General features: G+C 38.6%; 1 protein-coding gene across 5 annotated transcripts in view; it reads right to left on the bottom strand.

The window, feature by feature from the left end:
• Positions 1-20,999, bottom strand: part of ubap1 (ubiquitin associated protein 1) — a 57,858-nt gene that overhangs the window by 24,824 nt on the left and 12,035 nt on the right. For 3 of the 5 annotated variants that reach the window (XM_069924164.1, XM_069924163.1, XM_069924165.1), the window contains exons 2-3: positions 13,555-13,601; positions 7,558-7,685 (exon numbers count right to left, since the gene is read on the bottom strand). In XM_069924164.1, coding sequence (XP_069780265.1) covers positions 7,558-7,685; positions 13,555-13,594 — 168 coding nt within the window. In that variant the 5' untranslated portion in view covers positions 13,595-13,601. The remainder of the gene's footprint in view (positions 1-7,557; positions 7,686-13,554; positions 13,602-20,999) is intronic. The other 2 variants (XM_069924167.1, XM_069924166.1) reach the window with 1 other exon arrangement.

Genomic DNA, 20,999 nt, shown 5'->3' with positions numbered 1-20,999 from the left:
GTATTGTGTGTAGTTTTGGTCAACTTAGGAAGGATATCAATAAGATTGAAAAAGTGCAAAGGAGATTTACAAGGATTTTGAAGAAATGTGTTACTTTATACCCTGGAGTGTACAAGAAAATGGGGCGTTTTGATAGAGGTATATAAAATTATGATGGGAATAGATAGAGTAAATACAATCAGGTTGGGATACAGGTTGAGGGTGAAAAGGGAAAAGATTAAACATTTGGGGGGAACTTCTTCCTGCAGAGAGAGGTGAGAATGTAGATCAAGTTGCCAACTGAATAAGTAAATGTAGACTCAATTTTGACATCTAAGAAGTTTGGACAGGTACATGGATGGGCAGGTTAGCTCTAGGTAGAATAATAGTTTGGCACAGACTAGGTCTAAAGGCCCTCTTTCTGTGCTGAAATGTTTTGTTCCAATTTCTTGTAAAACAATAATAACACAATATTTCCTACCTGGCCACACACCACACGTGGTTGAAACAAAAAAATGCTGGAAATGTCAACAGGTCAAGTACCATTCATAGAGAGAAAAAAATGTGAACATTTCAAGTCAAAGACCCTCTATTAGTACTTCAAATGTGTGACAAGGTAGAGGAGGAATGGATAAACCAAAGGGAATATTCAGAGAAGCTGCCAGGCTTGCCTAAGTGATTTTTATGCTTACAAAACTGTCTGATTAATAGATTAATGAGGGTACTTAGAGAAAGAGTGAAAACACAGAGTAAGGTTAATGCTGTGAAATGTTTCAAGACACAAAGTGAATCAGGAACACCATTCTAAAGTATATCAATATAAATAATAAAATGTGAGAAAATCTTGGCAGGTCAGGTAGCATCTGTGGAAAGAGCAAAGTTAATATTTCAGGTCACAGACCTACATCAGACCAAAGCATTGGAGCCGAATGGCTAAATCCGCATAGTTCCCATGGTAGGGCACAAAGAATGCAGAATCACATGAATAGAAGCTCTGTCACAGTGTGTAGATCTGGAGAATGTAGAGGAACAAAGAAATAAAAAAATAGGTACTCAAACACTAAGAAAGAATTTAAAAGAATGATTAGAGAGACAGAGTCAGTCCATATGAGCTAGTACAAGTCAAGGTTGATGGGGTTGGGCATAGAAATGATAATTTATGATAGATTGAAAATCCAAGGGCAAAAAGGGTAGAGTTAGTATAGTCAGTTAAAAAGGCACATAGATGAGTAAAGGTTTCAGGAACTGTTGGACCAAAGCAGGAAAAAAAAGTGATATTATCAAGGTATTGTTTGTGATGAACAGGTTATGGAATTGGAAATTCAGCTTGGGACAAAACAGAGAATACATGGAAGGGGATATAATCAGTGGTGAGAATCTCAAATTTGTAGAAGAGATCAAATTATTCAGTATTCACAATAATTTACTGAAGCAAATTTAACTGATACAAGACTAAGATCCAAAGCATTCAAATGCATAACAGAGCAGAGCAACAGGTCATCAATGACAGAGGATACATTGGAGTTGGACAGTACTAATGTTGTGTTGGGGACAGAAACCAAGTAGAGATTTAAGCAAAAAGTGGCAGGAAAGATTGATATTAAATTGTTTACTGTCACCTGTACCAAGATACATAAAAACTTAATTTTGTGTGCTATCCAGGCAAGTCAATTCACACTTGACTGGTATAATAACAAACAAATAAATAAGTGTAAGGACACAATAAGTCAAATAGTGCAGGGTATAGAGAAAAGTATGCTTAAAACAAAGTGCAAGGACATAATCTTTCATCAGTGTGAGATGCATTTATGAGCTGATAACAGCAGGAAAGAAACGTTCTTTAAATCTGGAGGTTTGTGTTTTCCAGCATAGGTATTTTATCCCTGACAAAAGGGAGAAGTGTGTATGAACAGGGTGGGATGGGTCTTTTAATATGCTAACTTCTTTTCCAAGTCTGCAGCAGGTACGGATGGAGTCACTGACAAGAGATGGCCTGAGCGGCATCCACATTAGGTAACAAGGTGCTATTGCCACACAGCTCCAAGGGACAAGTTTAATCCTAATCCTTGGTGCCATCCGTGTGGAGATTTAATGTTCCATCTGAGACCACATGGATTTACTCCAAGTGCTCTAGTTTCCTTCCACATCCTACTGACGTGCTGGTAGGTAAATTACCACTAAGTGTAGGTTAAATGTGAAAAGAATAAAAGAGAAGTTGATCAACATATGAGAAAGAACATGCTGCAGAGGTACAAGGAAATAAAGAGAGGAAAATGGGGTGCAGACCTTCACTGGCACTTTTTTTCCATTTAAATGCATTCAGTGATCATCACTTGTTCTACTCCACATGAAAGTAATCCACATTGCAAAACACCTCCATTCAGCTTACAAATATAAACTCAGGACTTACTGATGCTTGTTCACTCTTGTCTTTTGTCTTTGACCTCTTGCAATGCTAAATGCTTTGTATTAAGCCTGTTCAGTGGGAATGAGGTCAAGAGGACAGAAGGCATGTCTCGTCCAGGAATACTGCAACCCTCAGGGGTCAAAAATGAATTCAACAATTTCCAATCACTCTCCATTCCAGGATGTGAAATGATGATGCCAAGTCATTATCCGATAATATTACAATTAGCTTTTCTTTGACCAGAGCTGGATGCCACCTGACCTGTTCAACTTGTCATTCTCTTTTATTTCAGATTTTCAGCAACTCCCATGCTCCAAACCTCTTTACAGAAATGTACCAGTATTGCTTAAATTTTTTCTTCCATTCACACCTCCTCAAATATATTTTCTGTCTTCTCCACACTCTCAACCATCACAAAAATGCAGCTTAAAGTATGTTTGATTTTTAACCTTTCCTGGTTCTGATTAAAGATGATTACTCTTTCTGCAGAGATGCTGTTTGATCTATTAAGTATTTCCAACAGTTTCTGGTTTTAATTATAGGTGTTTAGTGACTATTTCAAGAAGATAGAACATAGAATATAACAGTATAGAACAGGTCCTTTGGCCTATATGTTGTATCGAACTATACATTCCTACCAAAAAAACCTAAACGCTTCCTACATCGTAACACTCTATTTTCCTTTCGTCCTATGAGTCTTTTCAATTCCTCTTTTTTAAAAAAAAACTTTATTTAAAGATTTTATCACAAGAATAAAGAGAAAAATTATATTTAAAGAAAAGATAAAAATAAAATAATAAAATTACAATACAACATTTGTAACCTAACTTAAATTTCAATTCCTCAAATGTTCCAGCCTCTACCACCATCCTTAGCAAGACATTCTAGGAACCCATAACTCTGTGTAAAAAAAAAAAACCCTGATATCTCCTCTAAATTTTCCTTCCTTCACTTTGCAGAGATGTCCCTTGTGTTTGCTATTCCTGCCCTGGGAAAAAGGTGCTGGCTGCCCAACTTATCTATGCCTCTTGGCAAACTCTATCAAGTCTCCTCTCATTCTTCTTCACTCCAAAGAGAAAAGTCCCAGCTTTCCTACCTTGCCTCACAAGACTTATTTTCCAATCCAGGCAACATCCTGGTAAATCTCCTCTGCCTCCTCTCCACAGGCTCCATATCCTTCCACTAATGAGAGGTGACCAGAATTGAACACAATACTCTTAAGTCCAGTCTCACTCAAGATTTGTAGAGTTGCAATGTGACTTGAGTACTCTAAGTACTCAACTCTTGAACTTGATCCCCCGGCCATTTTTGGCCTTCTCCTGTTCCTACTTCCTATGTTCCTATTCATGAAGCCCAGCTTCCCATTTGCTTTCTTAACTATCCCATAAGCCTGTCCGACAACCTTGAGCAATGTATGGATTTGGACTCCAAGGTCTCGCTATTCCTCCGCACTGTTCAGTATCCGATCATAAACCCTATACTTAACCTTCTGGTTTGACCTTCCAAAATGTATCACCTCAGACTAATCTGGATTGAACTCTATCTGCCATTTTTCCACCCAACTCTGCATCCTGTCTATGTCCTTTTGTAACCCACAATCCTCAGCACCATCCACAACTCCTCCAACCTTCATATCATCTGCAAACTTACTGACCCATCCTTCTGCTTCTTCATCAAGGTCATTTATAAAAATCACAAAGAGAAGTGGGTCCCAGAACAGATCTCTGCTGAACTTCACTAGTTACTGACATCCAGGCAGAATACTTTGTCTTGTATTACTCTCTGCTTTTGAAATGCAAGCCAATTTTTAATCCACACAGCTAAGGTTCCATTCTATTCTGACCTCACCCTGATCAAGGTCTTTTTCTCCAATGAACACTGAAGTATTCATTTTGGACCTCTCCAACCCCCTCCACCTCCAGACACATGATGCCTCCTTTATCCTTAAGCAGCCACACATTCATTCTTGTAATCCTTCAGTTTTTCACATATGCATAGAATGAACATAGGAACATCGGAAGTAGGAACAGCAGTAGGCCAAAAATGGCCCATCGAGCCTGCTCTGCAATTCAATATGATCATGGCTGATCTAATTTATGACCTAACTCCACCTACCTGCCTTCTCCCCATATCCCCTAATTCCTCTATCATGTAAAAATTTATCTAACTGAATTTTAAATATGTTTAATGACGCAGCCTCAACCACTTCCCTGGTTAGAGAATTCCAAACATTCACTACTCTCTGGGAAAAACTATTTTTCCTCATCTCTGTCCTAAATCTACTCCCCCGAATCTTGAGACTGTGTCCTCTCGTTTTAGTTTCCCCGGCCAGCTCAAAAAACCTTCCTGCATCTATCCTATCCATACCCTTCATAATCCTACATGTTTCTATAAGATCTCCTCTCATTCTTCTGAACTCGAGCGAATACAATCCTAGACGATTTAATCTTTCATCTTAAGTCAACCCCTTTATCCCAGGGATCAACCTAGTAAACCACCTCTGGACCGTCTCCAAAGCCAGTATATCCTTCCTCAAATATGGAGACCAGAACTGGACACAGTACTCCAGGTGCGGTCTCACCAGTGCCCTATGCAGTTGCAACATTACCTCCTGAATTCAATTCCTCTAGCAATGAAGGCCAACATTCCATTTGCCTTCTTAATAACCTGCTGCACCTGCAACCTAACTTTTTGCGATTCATGCACAAGCACTCCCAAGTCCCTCTGCACTAGTGTTCTGCCCCCTTTGAGCTCCCCAAAGTCCTTTCTGAAGTTCCTTCCTGGCTACCATATAATTCTCATGAGCACTTCCTGTTTCCTGAGTCTAATATATGCTTCCTTAATCTAATACGTGCTTCCTCAATCTAATACATGCTTCCTTCTTCCTCTTAACTAGCTGCCTTGTCTATTTTGTCAACCACTGTTCTCTTTTCCTACTTTCTACCATCTTTTACATGTTTCAATGGGACAAACCCATTTTGAACCTGATGCAAGTGGTTCCTAAACATCCTATACATTACTTCTGTGCTTTGTCCTGCGTACATCTGTTCCCAATTTACTCCTCCTAGTTCTTGCCTCATCCCATCGTAATTAGCCCTTCCCCAAATGAACACTTTCCCATTTTGTCTGCTTTTATCCTTGTCCATAGCTATGCTGGAACTCCGAGTTGTGGTCACTATCATCGACATGCCCCTCCACAAGAGGTCTGCCATCTGACCAGGTTCATTACCCAGTACTAGATCAAGTATGGCTCCTCCTCTTGTCGGCTGTCCCAAATACTGTGTCAGGAATCCTTTTTGGACAAACCTGACAAATTTTACCTCATCTATCCCTCTTGCAGTCAGGATGTGCCAGTCAACATTAAGGAAGTTGAAGTCTCCCATGCCAACAACCCTGTAATTTCTGCACCATTCAAAAATCAACCTACTTATCTGTTCCTCAGTGTCCAAGGGCTATTTGGAGGCCTAAAGATTACTCTCAGTACAGTGATTGCTCCCTTCCTTGAGGAAGAGGCATTAGAATTCAGCAGACTCCGGTAGAGTCAATCTTACAAGTCAATGAACTACTTGCACTGGAATTTTGGAAGGATGTTTCAAAGAAGCTGACAGGGAAATAAATCTGAGGGTATGATTCTCCAGACTGTCTATGTAGCAAGTTGTTTCAAGAGAGAAGAGCAAATCTCAATAATGCTTTATGTGGAACAATTAGACTGATGGATCGAAGAGTATATAGAGTTAAAACTAAAAAAAGATACTCATGTTTGTAAATGGACATCTGTGACTAAGGTGATGGAAATATGAATACATGAAAAAGAATGAGCAGATAGCCATGATTTGCTATAAGACAAAGTAAAACATGAAAATCTGTGGTCGAAGTAAAAACACGATGCTGGAGAAACTCAGCAGATAAAACAGTGTACTTTTTTCAGCCAAGATAAAAGGTACATAACCAACGTTTCAGGCTTGAGCCCTTCATCGAAGTATGGAAAAATGTTGGTAGGCACCCATACAAACTTTGCTGTATGATAGTTTAAGGATAAGTTAACAACAAAATCAGGAGTGGAAAGGGGTAGGTGTGAGGAGAGGTGAGTTGAGATGGCAACTGAAATCACTGAGGATTAAAAATTGCTGTGAGGATTGAAGATTTATCAAACAAATTTAAGGTGGTGTTGTGGGGTGAGTGCAGATATTGAAAAATAAAGATTGAACAAGGCGGAATGTAAGAAGAAGGAGCAACCAGGGTGTTAGTGATAAAATATCTTAGATAAGGCAGATGTAGCTCATGCAACTGACTTTCATTGCATTGTAATCCATAATTTTGGACAGTGAGTTCCTCTTTCCCAAAAAAGATTAGTACATGTTCTTTTTTCTTTTGAAAGAAAACTTCCTTGGTAAGAATAACAACATTTTATTGTGTATCATCAAATGTATTGTACTGAGTGTTGAGTGAGGCTGCCAAAGTTTCGCAGCAGATGACACTGCCTGTCGTATTTCACTGAAGGTTAATTGTGTGTCATTGACCTTCTATTTTTTGTTATTTACATTGTATGAGATTTTCAAGTTTCAGGATGAGTTTATTTGAAATTACTTCTTCAATAATTATACATCCAAATTAGTTTAAAAAGCTCCGGCACATGCACGGTTGAGGACGGCACGGTTAGCGCAATGCTGTGATTGGAACCAGGGTTCAAATATCATCCTAAACAACGTAGTTAAAACAGGAATCAGAGAATCTGTGAAGTTATAGTCCTCCAGTAACCTGTGTTCATAGGCCCATTTTGGCTATAAAGACAAACAATAAAAGAAAAATATTTCCACCTTTAATAAACTGTTTTAATATTGGTTCTTTTGAAATGGAAAACTGAGCAAAACATTCAAATCCAAAAAAACTACATCAAAGCCTAGAAATAGGAAAATAATTTAAACTGATTTGACCCATCATGTGGAAATTCTTCTTCCAAATAGGTGGAAATTCTTCCAAGTAGGATCAACATATGCAATATTACATCCTCTGCTTCAAACAAAAAAAAGCACAGGATGCCACACTAGTTTTAAGTGATCAACAAAGTCATTCCTGAAGAATGACTTCTTTAGAATACAAATATCTTACATTTCACCTTCGGTCAACAATTCATACAAATACAAAACAAATTAGTTTTTATTCACACTCACATGGATCTCTCTAAATCGTGTGGAGTAGTCGGATATACAAAATCCAATTGGAAATCCCACTTTGGTTGGAATCTTGAATTTATCACCAATCTTAAATGTGACATCATCCAGATAACTAAAACCTGCTCCTGAACAGAAACAGATGTTTAGAAAACTTCCAAACTGCTAACATTCATTGTCAAAACATTTTTTAAAAATTTGTCTTATCAATATCATTAGTTATAAAGATTGGTTCCTTTTAAATCCACCCCACTCTTACCTCCATGGACATCTTGTCACAAAACATCACTAATTTAATTTTATTCTTTATTGCTGCTATCATGTCCAGGTTACAGATGACAGGTTAGACTATTGGCCTCAAGCTATTATTCAAATTCCTGACAATTCTACCATTTTTTTAAAAAAAAACCTTCTCATTTGTACATTGGATAATACTGGATAGTTAAGTTAAAAAGGCAGTTTCAATTCACACCAGTACATTGTCATTTGTCTCTACATTACTGCAGATCATTTATTTGGCCCCTCCGCTTGTCATTGGAGCACTCTTGGACCCTCACCAAGAAATCAGCTATGCTAACAGCTATCATATTTTGTACTTCATCTCTGCACTGTGTAGAAGCAGAAAATCTGGAACACACCAGAGCTCACAAGTGGCTGAACAACAGTTGACTGCAAACTTGCTGGTTAGCCACCACACAATCTGGACCATTGTTTGAATTCACTGAACTGTCTTCAAGAATTTAATATTTAATTATTTCTGGACCTGGCAATTAATAAGCTGGCCCTGTATGTCACCATGCTGCTATTGCATCCTGATGCAAGCATAATAAAGACACAGTTTAGTTTGTTGGAAGATGCAGGAAGAATGCACAAAACTAATGGAAATTTAGGCCATGGTGGGAAAAATTGCTCTTTCAGGAACAAAGGGAATTTTTGTTAGTTGTTACTTAAAATATTTTAATGCATTTTAAAAAGATAACTTAAAGAATGGTCATAACCTTCAATCACTTTCATTTTAAAGGATTTAAATCAGCAAATATTGAGAAAAGAACCTACATTTATTATGGTATCTTTAATGAAGCCATTTTGAAATACAGCCACACGTCATGTATGTAGATTAATTTGCATTAGCCCATCGATGACATTGAGCTGATTCTTAAGTAGAAAGCAACTATGTGTATATCTAAGTAGCCCCGTATAAAATGATGTGAAATAAATGTGATTGCCAGAACTTAAAATAATTCACCTGAAAATGTTTCAACAAATGAAGCTATGATCTGCTAGTCGCTTGGTGATTCCAATGAACCAAAAAAAAACCTCAATCAATGCTAGTAATCAAAATATAAATAACCTGTCTGTATCTGACAATTTGGTTCACCTGAGATGAAAAGCTTTGTACAAACAATGATCCAAATGTTGATGCATTAATAAAATCATAGGAGCGAGCACTCTTATTTCATGGATATTAGTGGCAGTAATTTCTGGAATTCATTCATCCATAGTTAATTGTGGAATCCCAGTAGTTGCAGTCAATCATAATCCGTTACTACACAGGCAAGACTCTTACATTTGACATTAAGGGATCCACAAAGATCTTACTGAAGGTGTAAACTTCGGTTAATTGACAAATATTCCTATCCATAAAACAGTTGAAAAAATTGGAGCTTCTTCAACAACATAATTCTTCTCCCCACCCCCTCAAAAACCCTTCTGCTCTGTATTCTGAATTTATGTGATGAGTCTTCAAGATAACTGGTTGATAAACTTCTGATGTTTATAAATGCCACAGAACCCTTGAAATGCAAACAAAAACTTAATGACTGAATCTTTTTATTGTTCAGATCATCAAAATCTGTTGACAACTATGCAAAGGGTAAATTTTAAAATTAACGGCAATAATTGGGGAGAAATTTAGCAGGCATTCACACCTGTTTCAGTTTGTTAGTTAGATATACAGTACAACTCCAATTATCCAAAAATCTGATTCTCCAAAATCACAATTTATCCAAAATTAAAAAATTTTTTTTGATAAATGAGGGTATCAGAATCAAATCAGAAATCCTCATTTATCCAAAATATTTTCAAAACCAAACTCATCTCACAGGTTGAAAAAAATTCACCTGATTTGAAATTAGAACAATTGTCCTCGTTTCAGGTAACTCCCACCACTCACTTACCATTTCTTTTTTTTAACCTTCCCCTACTAAATTTTCTCTCTCTCAAACTGTGTGCCACTTTCTCCCAGCCACAAACAGTCAGAAGAATCCCTTGTCCAAGTATGATCAAGGAGAGCGACCTCCTGGGCAGGAGCGGGGACATCGGGCTCCCAGGCAGGAGCAGGACCTTTGGTTCAGTAGCATTTCCTCCCTTCCTATCCCCCATCCCTTCCTCCCTCCTTGGCACACTTCCCTGATGTGCATGTGCTGTAGGCCTAAGGAAGGATTCAGAGTTAGGAGCTCCAGTGACCAGGGAGACAGGAGACCGTCAACTCGCCAGTGAGTGTTCCACCAGCCCAGGAAACCTTCCCAGGGATCAGCAGCAGTAGTGGGTTTGCATCGGTGATCGGCAGCGGTAGTTGAGAGGTCTCTGTGATCGACAGCCGTGTTGGGTTCATCTCAGTGATTGGCGGCAGCCAACTATTTTTTCGGTGAGAATTAAACGTGATTTTAATGCTTATAAAGCCTTCCCTTGTTGCTTGTTGTTGTTTAAACATTGATACAAGTGATTTGCTGTTGCCACTAGACTGTTTTTTATAAAATGATCAGTTCTCCGAAAAAAAACTTTTATCTGACGTAGGCCCAGTCCTTACCATTTCGGATAATCAGAGTTATAATGTAGTTTGTTTATTAGTTATAGTTTGTTGATTTACAGTCACAAGATTCCAAGTAATGAGAAGGGTTCTTTTGTGAGCACACTAATAGATTATCTCTAATGTTCATGCCGCTGTGAAAAGAGTATAATTACAGAAATTAATTGGTACCAAGCATGGGCAGTGTGGCAGCAGTGTTGTGCAATTCATTCATGATCTTGAGAGCTGTGGGAAAGAAACTGTATTTTGGTGGTTTCACACCCTTTACCCTTCTTGATGCGAAGAAGACGAAGAGTGGGTTTGGGGCGTGCTGTGCCCTTCAGTATGTTGGCTGCCTTTCCTAGACAGTAGGAAATGTAGATGGAATTCAGGGAGGGAAGGAACATGCTGGGCCCTCTACATTTGTCTCTGTATGTGTATTGACTACACATGCATGCATCCATTTGACAAGGGAAAATAAGATTTTTTTTTGCTCATCAGGTGATATACAAGATTCAGTTTTGACTTTTGCTTTCAATGAAGCAATACATTTTAACATTGTCAGCCAAATTAAAGTGCTTTCTGTTGCTGTGGCACCCTTTAAAATAAAAATTGCAGTCTCAAAAGTAGTTGCAGAGATATGGCAAATCATCGAAAGTAACAGGGCATGTTAACAAATGCAGTTAGAAGTAAATATGAAATCATCAGATCCAGAATAGAGAACTGGGCTCAAAAACAATCTTGCTAATTCTCTATGGAAGAACAGTTTATCCACACCAAGAGTGTTGCATCTATTTGCGGGTAGTACACTTCAGAAAAGATGTGACGACTTTGGAAATGGTACAAAAGAAATTTACGAGAACAATTTTAGGATTGAAAGTACACAAATAGACTTAAGCAGTTGGGAGCTTCCACCTTAGCACAGAGAATAAAAAATTGTTTAAAAAAAAAATCACCAAATTCAGATGAAGAAACTGTTATGAGCCGAGAGGACCCATAAACCCAGCAGCAATAGATATTCACCAAGACAAATGGTTACTTAAACAAAAATTGCTTTTAATTATCTTTCAACATGAAAACAGGATCAAACTTTAACATTACTATTTACTTAACTAACGTAACTTAACCCCCTTCTAATTCTAAGCGCACATTTATGTGATGTGTATGTAAGTTTAGAAAAGTTCTTTGATTCACAGTCCAATCTCACTTCTTATTCCTCCAAGTTTACTGGTTGCAGGCAATTCTTATACTGTGCACAGAATTTAACGTTAATAAAGTTCACCAGGCTTTGGTGCTTCAAAGTTAAATGGTTACTGCACAGAAAGGTTCTTGTCAGTTTTCAGAGAGAGATTTGTTGTTCACTGGACACCCACAACTGACTCCTTGTAACCAGCCATTTCAGTGTCTTGCCGAAGAAACTTGCCCCATCCAGATGATAACCTCTTTCTTTCAGGTCACCACAGAGTTCCTTTTTGTTTCACTTATTTCAAGTGAAACATTAGGCAGCCAGTCCTCTCCTCTTGTATGCTTGACCAGGCTGAACTAAGCACTCACAACCTGTCTTCCAAATGGGGGTTTTCTACAAGTTTGCCAGCTTATCCTGTTCTAGTCCCAGCTCCTGCTGCTGACTGTAAAACTGCAGAATCAAACTCTCTCTCTCACAGAGAAAAAGCCTGTATTTTTCTCTCTCTGCTTCCAAAACCACATGACCCTCTTAGAGCAGCAAGTTCCACTCCTGACAGCCTGCAGCTCCGACGAGTTCTTTCATCTGTTGCCTTTTTGTATACAATAATCTATTAGTGAAGTCTCTTGGGCACTCTCCAAAGCTTTTGCAAAGGCTCTTGGAGCCAGCCTGTCTAGCATGAGCAGAGCTCCAGTATTTTAAATAAGATCGATTTTAAAATGTTTGCATGTGACCTACACTAAAAAACCTGCCCCAATTTATCTCCTAAAAACATATCTATAATCTGTCACAAAACAGAAAATGTTTCCAGAGGTTATAGGTTCAAGATTTAAATTGAAATGCACAAAAAAAACCAGAGGAAACATAAGGGGAGTGGGGGCGGGGTGGGGGGGGGGGGGAAAGCAAGGCATGGTGTTAAACTGGAAAGAGTGCAAACACTGTGAATGTAGTGCAAAACACAAAAGTGCTGGAGAAACTCAGGTCATGCAGCGTCTATTGGAAGTAAAGGGCAATCAACATTTCAGGCCTGAGCCCTTTATCAAGGTTTGAATAATTTAGGATCCTGAATAAAAAAGCTTGTTGGGGGGGGGGGGGAGTGGAGAAGAAGAGAAGAGGAGGGAAGGAGGGGTGGGGAAGGTTACAAGGCCACAGGTCATGGATAGGTATGAATGGGAGGGCAGAAGAAAAAAATCTGAGAAATGATGGGGGAGGGTGAGGGAGAGGGAAGGGCAGAGGAGTTGGACAATGGAGACAAAGTGACGGGGGAAAGAGAGAGAGGAAAAGATAGAATGGAAAATGGAGACGTCGATATTAATACCATCTGGTTTGATGGTACCCAAATGCAAAGCAAGGTTCTGATTTGGAATGTTCAGCCTAATGACGGGAGATACAAATTCAAATATCAGCTGTTAAAAAATTAAGTCAATAATTGAAAGGAACTATTTGAGGAATAAGAGTGTAAAGGGGTGGAAATAACTAGATTACTCTTCTCTAACTACAGTACTCAAATATATAATTTGCAGATTAGATGATTCGAATTATGCATCTGCATGGCACATTGTAAAAGTTGCATTGCAAAACCTTGAGGAATTCAAGATACTTTTAGAGAGATATCATTAAACTGTAGAATTATTGTCAATATATGTTGTTGAGAAAAATCATTAACATTTGGTTAGTTATTACTTTTTTAAAAAACAGAGCATGGCAACAGGCCCTTCCAGCTTTTAAACTTAGGCCATCCAAATACACCTACGTGACAAATTAACTGACTAACCCTGCACAGTGGAATGCAGGAGGAAACGGAGGCATCCAGTGGAAATCCATGAGGAGAAAATGTACAAGCTCCTTGGAAGACAGCACTGGATTCAAACCTGGTTTGCTGGCGGTGTATTAGTGTTGAGCTAGCCACTATATGAACCATGCCCCGGTTTACTTTATTTTGAGATAGAGCACAGTAACAGGCCCTTTTGGCCAGTCCTGGGGAAAACAAAATTAGTTGCCGGTTTAAAAAAAATTATAAACATACCAGAGTTCTGAAAATCTGATCCTGATTTCCTAGAGGCCATTTAGAATCTGAAAAAAAGGCAAAGTACCATTGATTAGAAGCAACAATGTGGCATGTCCAACAACCTATTTCATGTCTTAACTGTAATGGGATTGTTACAATGAAGTGTAATTTTCAATCCCAGTAACACACATATTTGGTAAGACAGTTACAGTTAAAACAGATTTGCGCTTTCCTTCATCAATTTACCTCCACAGCAGATCCAAAAAGCTAGTTTAAAATAAATGTATATTGTGCCAGTTCAAATGCAATAGCTGAAGTCACAATACAGTCATGTTTTGACAAAATAAGTGCCCGCTCTCCTTCTATCGGCTGTAGCCACTTTGCTCACACTGAATTTAACAGCAAATGTTATTTTGACATTATTATACATTAATCCAGTGGTTCTCAACCTTTTTCTTTCCACTCACATATCACCTTAAGCAATCGCTTACTGATCACAGAGCACCTATGGCATGGGAATACTTAAAATACAATGTGAACGGAAAGAAAAAGTTGAAACCACTGTATTAATCCTTAACTGATATTCTTTGCAAAGATATTCTGCAAAGTTTACACAAAACACTGATTCACTTCTGACAGCTTTTCAAAAAAAAATCACAAACATTTCTCATCACCTTTCACAGTAGGACAGTTTATTTTTGTCACGACCAACTTATTTTAATAATTTGCCTCAGGCCACCACCTACCACATTCTATACCTGGAATTTATCAATCCCATTAAAGCCTTCAACTCCATCAATCAGGAGGGCCTATGAAGCCTCAAATTTAGCTGCTACAGAAAGTTGTCTTTGTCTTAATTGATGGCTCGCAAGCTATTACATGAGCCAATGGGGCAACAAATTAATGACTATTTGTGAGATCTGATTTCAAATAAAGCAGCATCATAGCCCTGGTGCTTTCCTCAGCACCATCACCTCCACAAGGCATCTCTCCTCCAAGAAATAAACTGTTTGTTTGAATGGATCCAATCTTCAGCACCAAGAGGAAGCTGTTCAGCCTATAACAGCCACACTCTAGAACCAAGGATATTCAAATCACACCATAAGAGCTGCAGAGTGAAGATGACAATCGCATGCTCAAAAGCAAAGCTGCAAGCCATCGATTACATTTTCACTGAAGCACGTGTGAGGAGGAGACTGAGAAATCAACATCCATGAGACAAAGGTGCTCTAATAACCTGCCCCTAATCCATGACACTGACAATTCACAGTCATGGCAACAACCATGAACTGTACAAGACATTGGTGAGACCATACTTGGAGCATTGGTAGTTCTGGTCACCTTACTATAAAGAGTGCAGAAAAGGACTGGATGACTTCAGTTAGAAGGAGAGACTGGATAAGGCAGAGGCTTTTCTTTCCTTGGAGTGTAGGAGGCTAAGAGGTAATATTATGGAGGTATACAAAATCACGAGGGGCATAGATTTGGTCAAGGTAGGTAAGTCTAGGTCGAGAGGACATTGATTTCAGGTGAGATTTAAGGGAAAAGATTTAAAGGGGACGCAAGGAGGAATTTGTTTCTGCACCGAGGTTGGTGGGTATGTGAAATGAGCTGCACAAGGATGTGGTAGAGGCGAGTACAATTACAATGTTTAAAAGAAATTGGATAGGTACATGGATAGGAATGGTTTAAGAGGGAATTAGACCAAAAGTAGACAAATGAGTCAAACAAATAAAAATGGAACTAGTTCAGGTATGCAACTTGGCCAACATGGATGCATTGGGCTAAAGGGCCTGTTTTTGTCTAACTCTTTGGAAAATATGGATCACTTCTCATAAATGAGGATGTTTTAGGTTTTTATGTTTGGTTACATATTTCCACAAGACCTGTAAGAATCATAACAATGCTGTGAACAAACATTTTTAACATATGTTGTGATTTCATATTATTCTAAGTATTTACTAATTATGACTTCTTTTCATAGGTTGCTCATGTTTGCTTCAGACTTTGATTTGAAATTAACCAGAACTGATGCAAACACAAATTTTCTTTTATTTCAGTAACCAAATGAAAATGAGAATGAATAATTTTAATCCAGTTCCTATAGAGTAGATTCAACAGTTCAGATCAATCCAAAATGTAGACATTCTGTCAGAAAATAAATCATCATGGCTTGAAAAGGATGTACAAGATATTGTTCAAAGTTTGGTAGTACAGATGGTATTTATGTTTTCCCATGTGTAAAATTCTCAACTTATGAAAACACATTGTTGACAATGAATGAAAAAAGGTGGAAAATATTCACGTTTAAGATCTCCATGACTAAGCTCATACTTAAAATTTAAAGCAGATCTTCAGGTCAACAAAATAAAAACAAACTTTTTGGTTGATCTATTGTATAAGCTGAAAAATATTCTGCAGTAGAAGAAAGTTAGAAAATATCAAATTACAACTAAAAGTCCTAATCAAGCAACAAACAAGATATTCATGCTTCTGATAACACGACAATGTATAAAATTCAAAAGTACTTCACTGGGCAGATGCGACTTGTTGTGAATAGTTTTATGAAAATATATTTTCTCTCTTTTTCTGAAAAATATTTACATTTCAATATTTCAGGAATAGTCCTCCATCTTCAGTAGCAATCATTTCAAACGAGTATAGTGTGATGGGTTATATTATATTTTACATTATATATATACGTTTTTAAAAGAGATAGATTGTAGGAGGTTTAGTGTGTAGGTCACTTCATAAACAGAGAAACAGCACAAAAGAGATCTCATTTGAAATGCAAGAGCTATGCGTGTTCACAGTGACTTTGCAGAAACTTTGTAGAATGCCTATGGAGATTTCGCAAGTAGGCGTGGATTGGACTAATGTGGAATAAATGGACTATTGACTTTAAAGGAACAGATGAACACACTCAAAAGCTGATTCCGGTGACGGTAATCTTTCTAGTTGCAGTTTGCTGTTCTATGAGGGGTCATGTGGTTTTGCAAGCGGAAAGAGAGAGAGAGAGAAAAAAAACATGTTATGCTTTGGAGAAAGAGTGGGAGAGAATTCAGCTCAGCAACAGCATCTGGGACTGGAACAGGACAAGCTGGCAGCTGGTTGAAACCCCATGTTGAAGATAGGTTGTGAATTCTGAGTTCAGCCTGTTGAAAACCCTTGTAATCTTTGCAAGAAGAAATGGCTGGCTGGCGTGTTTCTCCCGAAATAAGGTGACCTGGAAGACAAGGTTATCATTTGGAAAACCCATGATGGGAAAAGTTTCTTCGTCGACACACTGAAGTGGCTGATCGGAATGAATCAGTTTGGGTGTGTCCAACAAGCAATAAATTTCTCTCTCTGAAACCAACAAGAACCTTCCTGAGTGGTAACCAATTACCTTTAAGCATCAGAGCTTGGTGAAAATTCATAAATGTTAAATTCTGTGCACAGAATTGCCTGATACTTGTGAACTTGGAGGAGTGAGATTGGATTGTGAATCAAAGAACTTTCCTGAACATATACACATTACATACATCTACGCTTAGAATTAGAAGGAGGCTAAGTTAGGTTAAGTTAAGTTAATAGTAACAAGTTAAACTTTGATTCTGTTTTATGTTTACAGAAAATTAAAAGCATCTTTTGTTTAAGTAACCATTTGTCTTCATGAATTTCTATTGCTGCTGGGTTTTGGGATCCTCTGGACTTGTAACAATAGTAAGACCTCACCAAAGCCTTCGACACCATGAGTAGGAAAGGGCTTTGGCAAATACTAGAGTGCCTCGGATGCCCCCCAAAGTTCCTCAACATGGTTATCCATCTGCACGAAAACCAACAAGGTCGGGTCAGATACAGCAATGAGCTCTCTGAACCATTCTCCATTAACAATGGAGTGAAGCAAGGCTGCGTTCTCGCACCAACCCTCTTTTCAATCTTCTTCAGCATGATGCTGAAACAAGCCATGAAAGACCTCAACGATGAAGACGCTGTTTACATCCGGTACCGCACGGATGGCAGTCTCTTCAATCTGAGGTGCCTGCAAGCTCACACCAAGACACAAGAGCAACTTGTCCATGAACTTCTCTTTGCAGACGATGCCGCTTTAGTTGCCCATTCAGAGCCAGCTCTTCAGCGCTTGACATCCTGTTTTGCGGAAGCTGCCAAAATATTTGGCCTGGAAGTCAGCCTGAAGAAAACTGAGGTCCTCCATCAGCCAGCTCCCCACCATGATTACCAGCCCCCCCACATCTCCATCGGGCACACAAAACGGTCAACCAGTTTACCTATCTCGGCTGCACCATTTCATCGGATGCAAGGATCGACAACGAGATAGACAACAGACTCACCAAGGCAAATAGCACCTTTGGAAGACTACACAAAAGAGTCTGGAAAAACAACCAACTGAAAAACCTCACAAAGATTAGCGTATACAGAGCCGTTGTCATACCCACACTCCTGTTCGGCTCCGAATCATGGGTCCTTTACCGGCATCACCTACAGCTCCTAGAATGCTTCCACCAGCGTTGTCTCCACTCCATCCTCAACATTCATTGGAGTGACTTCATCACCAACATCGAAGTACTTGAGATGGCAGAGGCCGACAGCGTCGAATCCACGCTGCTGAAGATCAAACTGCGCTGGGTAGGTCACGTCTCCAGAATGGAGGACCATCGCCTTCCCAAGATCGTGTTATATGGCGAGCTCTCCACTGGCCACCGAGACACAGGTGCACCAAAGAAGAGGTACAAGGACTGCCTAAAGAAATCTCTTGGTGCCTGCCACATTGACCACTGCCAGTGGGCTGATATCGCCTCAAACTGTGCATCTTGGCGCCTCACAGTTCAGCGGGCAGCAACCTCTTTTGAAGAAGACCACAGAGCCCACCTCACTGACAAAAGACAAAGGAGGAAAAACCCAACACCCAACCCCAACCAACCAATTTTCCCTTGCAACCACTGCAACCGTGTCTGCCTGTCCCCCATCGGACTTGTCAGCCACAAACGAGCCTGCAGCTGACGTGGACATTACCCCTCCATAAATCTTCATCCGCGAAGCCAAGCCAAAGAAGAAGAAAAGAAATAAGCAAAGATGACTGAAAGCAAAGTCAAGTAATTGTCTGGCATGGAGAGAGTAAAGACTCAGCGTCTATTTTTTAAAATTAGGGTGCAAATGCCAAATACAATAGGTTAGTTTAAAAGTAAGAGGGGAAAGTTTAAAGATTTACAAAGCCCCTGCCCCAAACACACACCACTCCCACACATACCAAATTGGTGCACCATACCTTTGTTGACATACTTGGTTGTATAACAAAAATGTAGGAATAAGCCTCACCTTCATGCACAGCCACTTGACATGTAAAAAAGTTCATGTCTCGATCCCACATTTGAAACACATCTCTGAAATTTCGGCTTTTGTTTTGTGTAACTTTCTTTGGGGTAAGATATATTGGTGTAAAAAATACTGAACCAGTCCATATCTTGCATTTATAATTGATGTAATTGCACCAATCGGACTGCTACTTTCTGAAATGACCCCACCCAAGTCAAACTCCCATCTTTCTCTTGACATCTGAAACCCTGGTTTTGCACTTTTAATCTGAAGTGCACAGTACATTTTTGTTATAAATTTGGAAGAATTCCCCATCCAGACCATTCGTTCAGTTTCACTAATTTCAGATGGGGTCAACATTGGTCCCCACCTTTCTCTTAAGAACAATCTAAGCTGGAGAAAACAGAAGGTGGTCCCATTGGCCACTCTGTTTTTGTGTTTTAATTGTTCAAAAGGACATAACAGTTCCTTCTGTGTAACAGTCCTTAATATATCTTATACTTTTGGTCATAGAAAAATTTTAATATTCTATTGACTATGTTTATAGGCAAAAACACATTTTTGCACAATGGTGCTTTTTTTTGATATCCCTACTTTTTTTCCTATACATTCATTCATTTCTTGCCATGTTCTAATTATATGTAATAAAATGGGGTTATCCATCCTTTTCATTAGAAATTTGAAACTCCATTTAGATAAAAATTCTTTGTCTTGGAATGTATTCAATGGAGGAGAGAAAGCAGAGTTGGGATGGGGGTGGGGGTTGCCTTCGGAGAAGAAGGCTGCGAGAAATCTAACCTGTGCAGCTAAGTAATATTTTTTTGAAATCTGGAAGTCTAAGTTCTCCCAGCCCATAGTCCCATGTCAGTTTTTGCAATGCTATTCTTGGTACCTTTTTATTCCACAGGAACTGCCTCATATGGTTGTTTAGTAGCTTAAAGTTTTTAGGTAACGGAATAGGCAGTAATCAAAAAAGGTATTGCAGTTTTTGCATCACTTTTATTTTGACGCAATTAACCTTTCCCACCAAAGTAATCCCTAAGTCTCTTCATTTCTGTAGGTTTCTTTCAATCTTCCCAAGAAGAGTAACATAATTTAGTTTGTCCAGATTTTGCAAGTTATTGTCAGTTGCTATTCCAATATATTTTTATTCTGTCTGTCTTGCATTTAAATTTACTTTATTTTTGCTATCTTTCATATTCAAAATTTGTTAATGGCATTATCTCACTTTTATTCACATTTATTTTGTAGCCTGATGATCTTTCATATTTTTCTACCATTCCTTGTAATTTTTCCAAAGTTTTTGTGGAGTCTAATAGGTATAATAGCACATCATTGGCGAATAGACTGATTTTGTGTTCTTCTTGCCCAATTTTGAAGCCCTTTATATCCTGATCCCTTATTATTATCTAAATTAGTGGTTCAATCACTAAAACAAAAAGTGCTGGGGACAGGGGGCATCCCTGTCTGCTCAATCTCCTCAAGGGGAACACCGCCAATATCAGATTATTTGTTATTATTTTAGCTTGTGGTATAAAGTTTTTATCCAATTTATAAATGTTCTGCCTATACCAAATTTTTTTCCAGTGTTTTAAATTAAAGGGGATATTCCAAATGGTTGAATGCTTTTTCTGCATCTAGGCAGACTGTAATATTTGGATTTCATTCAGATTTTGCCATGTGTATTTTATTAAATAATCTTCCTAGACTATTTGAGGAATGCCTTCCTTTAACAAATACTGCTTGTTCCATATGTATCAGTTTTGGCATGTATTGTCCTAATCTATTAGCCAATGCTTTTGTTAGTATCTTACAATCAATATTTAACAGGGATATTAGTCTGTATGACGAAGTTTTTAGTGGGTCTCTCTTTTTTTTTGGTAACACAGTTGAAAATGATTCCAGGAGGGTCTATGTTTTCACTGCTTGGTCCAAGACATCCATTAAAAGGGGCACTAATAATATTTTGAATTGTCCATAAAACTTAGGTGGAAAGCCATCCTCCTTCAGTGATTTATTAGTTTGTAGAATGCCCGGGGCCTTTTTGATTTCTTCCCTTGTGAAGCAAGTATCTAATTCTATCCTCTCTCTCTTCTAGCTTTGGAAGTTTTGTGTATTATTGTCTAAAAATGTCATTAATTTATTTT

This window comes from Narcine bancroftii, chromosome 3 (genome assembly GCF_036971445.1).
Source record: "Narcine bancroftii isolate sNarBan1 chromosome 3, sNarBan1.hap1, whole genome shotgun sequence".
Lineage (NCBI taxonomy): Eukaryota > Metazoa > Chordata > Chondrichthyes > Torpediniformes > Narcinidae > Narcine > Narcine bancroftii.
Note: the sequence above shows the minus strand (reverse complement) of the source record. Positions and strands in the feature narration are given on the sequence as shown.